Below are 12,873 nucleotides of genomic sequence, written 5' to 3'. Positions count from 1 at the left end.
ACTAGAGATCTTCAAATAAAACTAAGATAGAATTGATCTATATCGAGAGAGGGGATACAATGCGCGCGCTGACTATATTAGAGACCAGCCTTCGGGCGGCACAGGTTTCATTTACCGCCACGAGTCGTTCAAGTTGTAGGTGCCAGAGGCGGGGGTAGTGAACGAGCGGTTAGGGTCGGATTCCCAAGTAACCGCACCGTTGTACTTGCGAATGTACTTGTACTGGATGTTCGTATTCGCGGGAAGGTTGACGGTAACTGAAGAGAGTTTGGGTTAGACGTTCACTCTTTTGAGAGTCGATATCAACTTACTCTTCCACTGAGGATAGCTCGCAGAGGATAGGAGAAGTGCGCTATTGGGGTCCCAGTTGGCGAGAGCTCCCTGGTTACCGGTGATATAAATATTCTCTGATATTATATGTTAGCCAAATCCCTCGGAATGTTGTTACTGGGGATGTACACACCTCCGAAGACAGTAGTAGCAGTGACAGTGAAGGAAACGGCAACGGTTCCTCCGCCTCCGCCTCCTCCACCGCCAGTAGAGCAGGTAGAAGGAACAGTAAGCCCAGAAGCGCCCCAAGAAGCAGGGACCTTGGAAGCACGGGCGTCAAATGCGGTCAAGCTGGCAGCATAACTCCAGGTGAGCTGTACTTGGGTAAGTGTCGTTCCCACTATCAGAGTTCACATTACTTACGTCAGCAGCCGAAAGAGGAGAGCCATTGCTGCGAGAGAACTGCTCTGCGAGAGCACCTCCGAAACCCTGGTATTGTTGTACGATCGTGAGGAAACCGTCGGCGTAAGTCTTGACAGCAGCAGTAATAGCAGTGTACTGGCTGGTGCTCGAGGCAAAGGTACCAACGGCTGCACTAGAATAGAGCTGCTTGAAGAAATCCAACGAGGTTGTAGTGATAACGATCGAGCCTTGCTTGTTCCAAGTGTAGAGAGCGTTGTAGAGTTGTTCAGCAGCGGCGGTGGTGCATAAGTACCAAGGCTATTCCACAGATTATTAGTAGATTGTGGATTTTTTTCGGTACATCACTTACGTTACCACCATAGTAAGAATCTTCTTTGTAGCGGCCGACAGCAACAGCGGCGTTGGCAGCCTTCCCACTGTTAAGAGAATAAGTTGCACGGAAAGAGTCTACGACAGCCTTGTGGTTGGCAAGGGCCTTGTCAGAGCATGGCTGGAAAGTAGCAGCATCGCATCCTGTGTTAGGGTCGAAAGTGTGAATGCTTGCCAGGATCGAGTTGGCATCGAGTCCGGAGCGAATGACGGATCCACCGTTGACGTTCGATGACGCAAACTTGGCGTTGGGATTCCAGTAGCTCTGGAGGAAGCAGAGAGCGTTGGCGGCTTGGGCGGTATACGTCGAAGCGCGACCTGAGTCGCCGAGAGCAGTAGCAAACTTGGCGCCCTCACGAAGAGCACGGTGCTGGACGGCAGTAGTGAAGAAAGAAGAGCCAGAAACTTCTTCCCAGAGGTCAAAGCCAGTCGAATTCCAGTATTTTGCAACATAGTCGAGATCGAGTTTAACCATTGGCCAGATGGTACCAGTAACGTAGGTGTCAGAGGCACCAACAAAGTTGGCATAAGTGATCATGGTTGTAGCACGAAGCTGCGGTTGATTAGAATCATATACGACCAGTTTTCAAGGCTACTTACTGCTGGACCATCGCGCTGAGGACGACCCCATGCGCCAGTGAAAGCGGACTCATCGATGTTAAACTTGGGCTCCCCAAGTCCACCAGAGCTGACGGATCCGGAAGGATTGGATACCTGGAGAAGAATGAGAGTTTGGTAGTCGTGTTGGTGCAAGCTAACTGACCTGCTGGATACGCCCTTGCGAGGCAATCCAGTTGCGGATCTGGGTGTTCAAGGTCGTGTCACGACCCTGAGTGTACTGGTCGACCAGGAGCTTGAAGACCAATGCAGAGTCGCGGGTCCAAGCATAGACGTACTATACATGATGGTTAGTCGGACGCTAGGGTATTAATTACTGCAACGACTCACGTCCGGGTCACTAGGGAAGGTAGATTAGTTTAAGTCGGACTATAGGGTTCAAAAAACTCACGTCTTGGAAGGCGACGCAATAACTACACCCGACTTCGCGCCTTGGTCTTTGGAGCCATCAGCACCAACATTAGCCTGTAGGGCAGCCAGGTCCGTTAGAGTGAACCCGGAGTTGTTGGGAGAAATATAGCTTACCAAAAGACCTGCCTTCGAGATAGGGGTTTGTGTCGTGATGTAGCTGTCGATGGCCGACTGCCGACGCTCGAAGCTGGAGCGACCCGGAATAAGGGCGAGTGCCGCAGTGGCAAGGGTGAGCGCTGTAGCAAAGACGCGCATGCCAAACTAATTCAAGTGATCAAACACCCACTCAAGAACTGGCTGAGAGGTAAAGAATAGAAATGAGAGTGTGTGTGTATATATACCAGAAGCGACAGGCTGATGCAAACTTCAAGGGCTGAAAAATATGTCCAACGATTCTTACGAAAGTCTAGCCGGTAATCGCGACTTCAACCGTCTAAAGATTCGAGAAGGCGTCCGGGACGGTCACGTTCATGTGGACAGGGGTCCGGCCGGTCAGCTGCTAAGGGGAAGTGTCATCAGAACCGTCGGGTTTGTGCAACGAAAATGGTTCTGGAACTGAATTAGATGAGGCATCGTGTCGGTTGCACGTGAGCGCCATGTGTACCAAGCCGGCTAGCCCATACCCGAACGTATGAAAGTTACTACTTCGGGAAAATGAGGAGAAGTTACCACGAAATATCAAAGATCATGAGCAATCGCGATCGAATTTGTTCCCAGACCCCATGACTTGATCGGAAACTTTCCTACGAACATTGACTTTCCAAGCGTTCGATAGACGATTCGTCGTCGTAGATCATGAAGTAATATAAATTAATGTGAGTAAAGCAGAATGTACTAATCAGAATGGCAGATAACGACCAAGGTCAGACGACAGAATTTTTGGCTCTCGACGATTTGTGTAATTTGGAATGTTTGGATTTGGCCTGATAGCGCGTGATTAATTGGTGGATGACATCGTGCTTCGCATGTGAACATACCTTGTGTTTGGCTATCGCCTCGGAATGTCGGTTTACTATTTTCTTTTCCAACACGCGGTCGGTCTTCGGTTGAGCCTTGGGGGTTGTCTTTCCTTGGACTTGCTCGTCTGCCTGTTTGACAACTCTGCGCTCCTTTCGGCGCTCTCTTTTGGCCATTCGACGCTCTTTCTTAGATATTTTTGGATCGTTTGAGGCCTAAAAGAGGTCACTAAAACCATTGAGGAGAAATAACAGAGGCCCTACTTTAATCGTCGTTTCTTTCGGGGCAATTCGCGCGGATTGATCCAATGCGGCAACTAATAGCCTCGGGTCGTCTTCTTCATCTCCTATACGTGCGGACAAGGTTGCAAATCGCTTCATCCTTCGTAGGTGCGACTGCCCTACTATGTCAATTAAGATAATGCATATGCGTGGAACAACTCACTGAGGACTCTACATGAACTAACGCCATTTTAGTATGTTTGAGTTCTTTTCCCGGGCACAGTATACATCCCTGCACGTCAGAGCCTTTCTGTATCGAATAAAGGGGATCTCTAAGAGCGTCGGATACTGTCATAGGAGGTTTGTCATCAGCCATTTCTTCGTCTTCAACCTCTAAGTCTTCCGTTTCGGCCCCGCTCGAACCTTCAGTATCAGACTCTCTGTTATCAGAAAACATTTCAGGCTCTCTGTGGGTCCGTCCAACTTCCAACCTCTCCTCGTCAGTATCAGATTCCACCGAGTCTTCGTCAGACTGTTCCTCATCACTTGAGTCGGACTCGTCCGAATCGGTTTCTTGCATTCCTAATATTTCTTTGGTTTCATCGTCTAGGCCAAGCTCCTCCTCTTTTTCTTTTTTCCTGATACGTTTGTTGATTCGTTTGTACATGATCTGGTAAGGTCGCCAAGGGAGGGGAGGATTTGGAAGAGTGCAACAATTAAAATTTGTGGCTCGGCGCCTAACATAAACAGAATTATGTTTGGCTGATCGACGTCTGACCCTCAATCAGGAGCCTCAGCTGATATACTGATTCTATCATTTTGGTGTGCAAAAACAATACTCGAATTCCCCATCCGCTATGTTACCTAAATATGCACCTTCGCTATTAAGTTTAGCACGTTTTCGATCGACCAAGGATCCAAAGATTATCCAGACCCAGCCGGTTAGTATACATACGGATACTAGTACTGGCTATACACTGTCATAAATATCCAAAAGCTAAACCAATCAGAGATAATACAATCCATACAATGTGATATAAAATAGAGCGAAGACATATCTATATGGTGCATGTGTTCCTTCGAAAATTGTAAACTCAAAAGTATACTATATTGTATCAATGTATGGGAAATCCATGTAATAAACAAATTGGGTGGGTGGGGCGGAGCATGGATCTAAACGACAGGGCGAAAGTAGGTGTGGTGAGCCATCTATGACCATCACTCCCTATGTGACGCCAAGAAAAAAGTGTGCATAAAACGCGGTGCACAGTAGCCATGAGGCTGCGAAAACTCGTGCAGCGTCTATTGATTGATCGCTGTTCGAGCAATCAATGGCGATGGTTTTCAACGTATCCTAGCTTAGACCCATATGAGCGATAATGTGCACGCGACAACGATCCAGAGAACTCTAGGTGAGTGGTGCATATACATAGCTAATCCACCAGAAATCGCCTGTTGGTCAGTCGTATTCCAAAGTGGCCAGTCCTCGTCGCAGCTTAAGTCACATCTCTGGAAAACCACGGGTTCCCTGTTGTACTGAAAGTAATATATATCGGTGACGTTGATGCCAAGAATGCAGAGAGTAAGTCACCTACGCATCAATGCTTCGCAGTAGTACTGAGAGCTTACTCGCACTGTGTTGTTAGGATGTTGCAGGAGCATTCTTCCCCATAGTCCTTGAAATTTAGCTACCCCAATGAGTGCAGTCTATGTAGTTAATATTTGTAAAGGTCGAAAGTGAATTCGACAGAGCATAAAACGAATCAGCTCACCTGCATAATGGGTGGAATCTCAAATTCAATACTCTGTGACATGGTAACTTCCCGACTGTGGCCTATCGTTGTCACCGCTAACTCCGAAGTTGGAATCCCAAGCTCTCATGCCCATGTAGTGCGGAGTTCTACCGATACCCCCCAACTGTCAGTGACGGTCGCGAAGCCGGATATTGTGTGTTTGACGTGTTGGGTGCTGAGGCAGTTGAAAAATGGGTTTCCTATTATTGAACGTTGAGAGTGTGTACCAACAGCTTTCTTGAATGGATTATAGGTGTCAGGAGGTAAAGCACCATGAAGCCTATCGGAAACCACATACGGGTGATATGAAGGTGCAAGATACTGGACTACCAGAGTTGCACTTCTGAAGAAGCGCCTGTCTTTCCGGAGCCGTCGCACAAAGAACCAGTAGAACAAATGTTAGACCCACAAGAAATGTCGAGAGCATACGCATCCTGTCGAGGAATATGGATGGTGTAGGGAGACCATTCAAGCTGAGGTGTGTTGAATTTTATGGCTGGAGGCATGTGGCCGTAGTGCACCGCATGTGTTTAGTTGTAGGCTATCGATTGGCATATTCCCAACGGTGAGCCTTGAGAACTACCATCTGGTAAATATTCTAATTAGGTTAATGCTGAAGATCTCGTTAACGGCTGCAAAGTGCTTGAAATATGGGGACTGGTAGATCATAGGTCACTACTCAGAATACGTAGTGATCGTTCAGTGCAAGGTATATCTGTAATAATTAGAATTATTCGTCAACATGCATGTGTTCCGATGCCTAGTTACAAATAAATTTAGGAAGAACAGAAGCCATTCTACTGGAACGTCCAAATGGCCGAGATCTAACTTGAGATCCTGTGGTAAGTTTATAAGCTCTTTTTTAGAATAGGAATATGACGTCACATTCTAATTTCTGTTACACACCACGGGAAGTCATTCTGCAAAAACCGTCATATAATTAGAGTTCGTGAGCGCTTGGCAGCACCCGTGCTCACAGAGGCTCGTGATGAATCTAGCAAGTTTAGTCATCACACGTTTCACTTAACTAGAACTAGTAAGTGTCACATCAATATCCTAATATGGGATAAACATCAGTTAACTAAGGGTCTGTGGTGCTTGGCGGGCATAGTAAGAAAGCTCAATTCTGGCAACAGCATTGCAAAAATATAGTTAAAATTCGGTGCGGAATGATGAAGATACGCCCACTGGCAAGGAATTAATCATGAACGATAGGTCAATAAAGGCAGTCCGAGAAGATAATGGTGACTCGACTAAAAGGTTAGTCGCCATCAGCTATTTCGGCCTCGCGTATATTGACTGCCATCATCTCTGATCTATAGCTTAACAGAGCATTTTAAGCTTACAATGAGATGCCATACATATGCATAGGGCTGCTTTATTGCATCGGGGAGTGCAAATATACACGTGAAGCTAACTTACAACATATTAGGCTATATGTGTGTCTGTGTGGAGGAGCCACAAGACAGAAGCCCCCATATCCCATTTTTAAGGTTAATGGGCCCTTTGCTCTAATTGCTGTGGCCATGGAGCACAGTGATAGGCGCGATGTTTTTGAAATCTAGATTGATCCCATTGGCTGCCTATTCCCAGGCCCGTTCCTATTGGCTAGTATCTCCCGACATCTGTTCCTATTGGCTGATATCGCCCGACGCTCGCGATGCGCCCCTAACTGTGATACGAATTCAATCACTGGATCTTATGTTAGAACTATATCTCATGTATAATGTCAATTGTCCCTCAATATAAGTAGCACCATGCTGGTTCGTCCACCTGTACTCACCTTCGCCTCCTTCTAATGGCGAAAAATCTATTCCAGAAACTCTGGCATCCGGATCCTGCATCGCCCAATTTCGCAGAGGGAAAGACAGTGCCCGATGTCGATGCAAACGTCTTCTCTCAATTCACTTTCTGGTGGCTCACTCCTTTGCTTCGTGTAGGGTGGTCACGTCCTCTCCAGTCTGAAGGTATGTTGTATTCGCCATTTCCTCCTGCTGATATAAGTTGCTTCAACCTCGAATTTCAGACCTTTGGGACCTCAACACGCAAAAACAGGCATCAGTTTGTGGAGATCGTATCGAACGGCTATTCTATGAACGGTGCCCTCCCAGGAAGCGGCCCTCTTATATGCGCCCATTTGCTAACAACATTGTACCGGAAGCTGAACGGGAGGATCTCGAAAAAGCAGAAGCATCGAGTTGCGAAGCAGCGACGATGGGCGAGAAACGTCCGCAAATCGAGGCCCCGTGGATCCCACTTTTCAATCACATAAATAAGTGGGACCAAAGTCTATTGAGGGCACTCAATCGAGGTATGTTATTTGGAAGACCAACTCTTCGTCAGCATCATGACCTATTACCGTTGTGTAGCATTCTTTTGGCGATTTTGGACGGCAGGATTATTCAAGGGCGTTGCAGATGTATTGAATGCCACCACTCGTAAGCTACATGTCCTCATCTTAGTTTTCATTTGGCTCATGTCAATTTCTGGGAAGCCGTTGTCACTCGTCTACTCTTGACATACCTCAGCGAAGCTTATTACCATTCCCGTGGTACTCCTGGTGCGCCTCAGCCTGGGTCTGCCAGCTATGGCTTTGGCCTGGCCATTGCTGTCGCAGCCATGCAAGAAGGTCAGCGCATTGTCATTCAGAGTTAGTGTCACGGCTCACATTTGGCTATAGTCAGTTCGCTATGCACGAACCAGTATTTCTTCAGGGCTATGACAACAGGATTCTTGGTTCGTACCAGCGTGATCTCTGCTATCTTTCGTAAAGGTTTACGACTTTCTGGTCGATCCCGGTGAGTTTAAGTCATTTGGAAGACTGCATCCATCTGAGTGACATGTTTCAGCGCGAAACATTCAACCGGGCAGATTACAACTATGATCAGCACCGATTGTTCCAGACTTGACACGGCTGCTGCTTTCTTCCATATTATTTGGACGGGTCCGATCGAACTTATCATTGGGTTGGTTGACTCACTCTCTGTCGCTAAGCTGTGCTGACATAGCAAATACGTAGTATTGCATTACTGTGAGAATATCACATATATGGCGTTTCGTTCGAAATTAATTAATGCTCGCTCAGCATTCATAATCTGGGATACTCTGCTCTAGTCGGTCTCGGCGTGCTCATCGTTGGATTCCCGGTGGTGTGTGCTCTTCCTACCCTATTAATATATTTATTCTGAGGGTGGAAGCAGCAAGCAGTTCTCATTCAAAGAATGGTTCAAGCCCGGTATGCAACTGTTCAGCTTACCGACAAGCGAGTCCGACTCCTTCAAGAAATTCTCCAAGGCATTCGGCTCTTGGTGCTTTTTGTAAGCCATTGCTCTGTTGCTTTATTCATAACTCAATTCTTCGAACTGTAGGGCTGGCAGAAGCACTACGCCGAAAAAGTATTAGGAATCCGCAGACAGGAGTTGGTTCGCATTCGGAAGGCGGTAAGTAGCTTCATGTTTTTGATGTGTGCTTGCTCAAGGCATAGGCTTCTACCTAGTCTTTTTATCACGCTACACTCGTTTCGACAATCACGTTTATGCCAATTTTGGCCGCAACTTTATCGTCAGTATTGATTAAACGAATAACAGACGGGTTACTTACAAGCGGAATTAGGTTCATTACATATGCGCTGACTGGTTCGTTGAATAACCCAATGCTTGATTTCTATGCATACACGTCGTGCTTACGTTCCCTAAAAGGCCATGATCTCAATGCGGCAATCGTCTTCTCCAGTCTGCAACTTTTCAATATTGTGAGTACTTGATATAGAAGATTGTGTGTATCTGAGTGTTTAATCGTCAACTTAGATCCGTACTCCGCTCATATTGGTGCCTTTTGTGAGATGGACATCTATTACATATTTATCTTGATAGCTCACCACGATAACAGGTTGCTGGTACCTGTGGTGATGCTTACGTTGCTCTGGGACGTATCGCTAAATTCCTAACCAGCGAGGAGATGGAAGATCAGTTTGAGGTACGGCTCGAAAACGACTACGCTGTTGACATCCGCGGTACATTCACCTGGGAACGGGGGGGCACGCCTCAAGGGTCTACTCAAGAAGAAGACAAGGATAAAGATGCAACATTGAAAAGCGCGGCTACCGAGACTTCCAAGCCGACCAAAGAGCAGCTGGCGAAGAAGAAGGCGGGCGACAAGGAAAAGAAAAGACTGGAACAGGAAAAGAAGAAACGGGAGAAGGAGCGACTGGCAAAAAAGAAGAGGGGAATAGATCCCAACGATTCTTCAGACGAGGAAGAAGATGGGTCTGAGCCGTTTCGCCTGGTGGATGTCAACCTCCAAGTTCCACGCGGAGCCTTCGTCGGCATTGTGGGAAGGATCGGTAGTACGTACATGCCTATCTACCCGAAACTGTGAGTACTAATGCCTGAATTACAGGCGGAAAGTCGTCCTTGCTCCAAGCGATCACTGGAGAAATGCGTCGTGTGGTTGGCAATGTGGTTTTAGGTGGGACGACCGCGTACGCACCGCAGCAAGCATGGATTCAGAACATGACTCTGCGTCAGAACGTTACTTTTGGGAGGCCAGATATCCCGAACCAGTTCAATCAGGTGGTGGATGCTTGCGCGCTCATGCCGGATATCGAAATGCTCCACGATAGAGAGCAAACCGAAATCGGAGAGCGAGGTGTGAATTTATCAGGTAAATTCCCGATACCCTTAGGTGTATGGGTATTAATAAGTGCCTTCATTTCAGGTGGCCAAAAAGCTCGAATCAATCTTGCAAGGGTTGCCTACTTCGGCCCAGATATTGCCCTTTTGGACGATCCTTTGAGTGCAGTCGATAGGTGAGTTCCTCAACTATCCGTGACCTCTCGATAACTCACCCTTGCGCCTAGCCATGTCTCTAAACACATTCTTGAAAATTGTCTCCTTTCTGGTCCGCTTGCTGATAAGACTCGTATTTTGGTCACCCATCAACTCCACGTGCTTCCATACGTTGACGAAGTCATTTTCATGGACAACGGCTGCATTGTTGAGAGGGGTAAATACTCGGACTTGGTTATCGCCGGAGGGCAATTCAGCAGACTTGTTGCTGAATATGGTGTGGCTGAACAAACCGAAAACCCGAAGGAAAATGAAGACACAAATGCAACCATGACGCCCAAGGGCGAAAAACAAGGGAGGCAGATTCTTTTCCGGTCAAGTTAATGCAAGACGACGAAAGAGTTACTGGTGCGGTCAGTTGGAGTGCCTATGCTAGTTACATTCGCGCAGCTGGAGGGCTGCACTGGATGCCCTTCTTGGTACTCTTACTGAGCCTGGCACAAGCTACCAGCGTCAGTGATTTAATTTTCACGGCTAGCGATTATATACTGACCTCCTCGCTCAGGTTTTGAGTATGCTTTTCCTTGGTTTCTGGACTTCAAACCATTGGAACTTGTCTCAAGGTGCATACGTAGGCATCTATGCAGGCCTAGGATTTGCCACAGCAGTCTTCTCATTCATGGGGTAAGCAATGAGCATCACATATTCTTCATCAGCTGATGTAGGCTTTAGTTCATTCGCTTTCGCATGGGCGGGGTTCATTGCATCGCTGAACCTATTCTCTGGTGCTTTGAGCGGCGTATTAGGCTCTCCGATCAAGTTTTTTGACACCACACCTATAGGCGCTATTATCACAAGACTAAGCAATGATATTGATACCCTTGATGCCAACCTGCCTCAGGCATGGTTTCATGTATGCTTTCGCCCCGGTCACGCTATATGGTCTACTAATTTATTGCACCATAGTTACTATCCGATACGTTTAGCATATTAGGCACCGTAGTGCTTGTTTTCTATACATACGTATGGCTTGGAATAAGTATGTATAATTCGTGAATAATCTTCAGTTGACCGGTTTTAACCGTAGTTTAGTGTTTCCTCCTCTATTCTTCCTCTACTGGTGAGTATCTTTCATGAAATACCTTGAATTAGTGCTTATGCATAGATGTTGTACAGGTACTTCTCCATATACTACCGAAGAACGAGCATAGAAGTCAAGCGGCTAGATTCAATCCTACGTTCCCGCTTGTATGCGGCTTTCTCAGAAGCGTTGACTGGTATAAGTACCATCCGCGCTTATCGAGAACAACCTCGGTTTGTTGGAACATCGGAGAGAAAGATTGACATGGGGAACAAAGCATATTTCATGACAATAACATGCCAAGTACGCCCTGTCTATTAGTTTATAATTAACTGCTAATCAGCCTTTCTCCAGCGTTATCTGGGTGTCAGGCTGGATTTCTTGGGAAACCTACTTGTTTTAGGCATCGGTCTAATTGGCGTTGGATTCAGGACGAGCGCAGACCCATCCAAGCTTGGAATTGTAATGACCTACGCCTTGACTATTGTAAGCTTGCACTCATAATATTTGCGGTTCGTATGCTGAATCAAAATCTTCAGACACAAACATTTTCTCAGATGGTTACTCAACTCGCACAAGTAGAACAAGACATGAACATGTGTGTTGAGCCTTCATATCCTCTGGAATTATGTTAATTGATTTATGTTAGGGTCGAACGTATTGTTCATTATCGCAACCTTGAGCAAGAGCCCGCGACACAACTGCCCAACGACCCCCCGCGTGAATGGCCACAACAAGGGGGGATCAGCTTTCGGAATGTGGCCCTTCGTTATAGGGAGGGCTTGCCCTTGGTGCTGAACGGCCTAACATTTAATATCAAACCTGGAGAAAGAGTTGGCATTGTAGGGAGAACGGGAGCAGGTAAAGCCTATTCTTCAGCACACTGTGGCGACTAGTCTTATTCTACGTAATTAGGAAAATCGTCATTACTCACTGCATTGTTTCGTGTTACTCCATTGTCTGGCGGAACCATTGAGATAGATGGCGTGAACATTGAAGAGATTGGGATCGAAACATTGAGGCATCGATTCAGTGTCATTCCTCAAGATACTGTGCTGTTCGAAGGTCCGTATTTCCTCCGAATCATAAGCAATCTATCAGTTTACCCTGTAGCTAATGGTATATTTAAAGGCACTCTTCGGGAAAATATCGACCCTTTCAAAACCAGGACCGACCAGCAATTGTACTCCGCTCTGCGAAGAGTCAAGTTACTAGAGCCCGGCTCGAAGGCACCACCTAGAAACTCGAAATTTCATCTAGACAATCAAGTTCGGGATGATTTATTCAGTGCTGGAGAGCGACAGTTATTGGCACTGGTGGGTTGCTTTTATGCAATGACAAACCAACCCCTACTAAAGAGGTCTCAAAGTGTCGGTCTTTGACCAAGGATCATTGTAAAATACTGATTCTGGATGAGGCAACATCTAGTGTAGATGTAGATACCGACCGCACGGTTCAACAAATGATTCAACGCCACTTTCACGGAAAGACACTACTCTGCATTGCACATCGCCGTACGTTTCAGCACCTGGATCTGCATATGATAGCTAACCGAGAATATAGTTAATACTATCGTATTTTATGACAGGGTCCTGGTTATGGATGAAGGACGTCTGAAAGAGTATGATACTCCGCTAAATCTCTTTGATAACCCAGGTATGCAATTACTATTAACCACCAAAAGGTTCTTCAGCTGACTATATGTAAAATAACAGAATCCCACTTCCGAGCCATGTGCGATAAAGCAGGACTCTCGCGCGCCGATATTGTGAAGATCCGCGAGGACGCTGAGGCACAACTTTGAATCACGGTATTATCCGCCCAGACTATTTGATCCCTTCATTTCTCTTGCGACATATACCACGAAGCACTAGTTATCATAAATAATACCAGGCTCCGATACTTAACCCTTTAGCTGTAAATATTACTGATGGGTTGGCAAC

At 46.5% G+C, this 12,873-nt stretch overlaps 2 protein-coding genes across 2 annotated transcripts; one reads left to right on the top strand and one right to left on the bottom strand.

Annotated features, from left to right (window-relative positions):
• Positions 1–111: 111 nt before the first annotated feature.
• On the bottom strand, positions 112–3,936 carry RhiXN_03133 (glycoside hydrolase family 15 protein; the record flags this gene model as incomplete). The annotated part of the gene is made up of 14 exons (XM_043322950.1): positions 112–257; positions 312–407; positions 464–644; positions 694–990; positions 1,043–1,615; positions 1,663–1,776; positions 1,826–1,957; positions 2,011–2,020; positions 2,072–2,145; positions 2,206–2,352; positions 3,069–3,263; positions 3,312–3,443; positions 3,493–3,509; positions 3,558–3,936. 14 exons carry the CDS (start codon positions 3,934–3,936, stop codon positions 112–114), a joined length of 2,493 nt encoding a protein of 830 aa, XP_043178446.1.
• Positions 3,937–6,860: 2,924 nt separating this feature from the next.
• RhiXN_03132 (ABC transporter transmembrane region) lies at positions 6,861–12,734 on the top strand (the record flags this gene model as incomplete). The annotated part of the gene is made up of 32 exons (XM_043322949.1): positions 6,861–7,029; positions 7,089–7,373; positions 7,432–7,500; positions 7,557–7,691; positions 7,743–7,860; positions 7,912–8,028; positions 8,082–8,093; positions 8,148–8,211; positions 8,263–8,379; positions 8,431–8,502; positions 8,559–8,623; positions 8,675–8,697; positions 8,761–8,813; positions 8,869–8,898; positions 8,951–9,407; positions 9,461–9,724; positions 9,779–9,869; positions 9,921–10,223; positions 10,286–10,361; positions 10,415–10,533; positions 10,582–10,762; positions 10,816–10,888; positions 10,942–10,969; positions 11,026–11,233; positions 11,285–11,416; positions 11,470–11,528; positions 11,580–11,791; positions 11,846–11,995; positions 12,062–12,246; positions 12,300–12,444; positions 12,494–12,586; positions 12,646–12,734. 32 exons carry the CDS (start codon positions 6,861–6,863, stop codon positions 12,732–12,734), a joined length of 4,194 nt encoding a protein of 1,397 aa, XP_043178445.1.
• Between the last annotated feature and the right edge of the window lie 139 nt (positions 12,735–12,873).

The sequence above is a fragment of the Rhizoctonia solani genome, chromosome 3 (genome assembly GCF_016906535.1).
Source record: "Rhizoctonia solani chromosome 3, complete sequence".
Taxonomy (NCBI): Eukaryota; Fungi; Basidiomycota; class Agaricomycetes; order Cantharellales; family Ceratobasidiaceae; genus Rhizoctonia; species Rhizoctonia solani.
The sequence above is the reverse complement of the archived record's forward strand: the minus strand, read 5'-3'. Positions and strand labels throughout refer to the sequence as shown.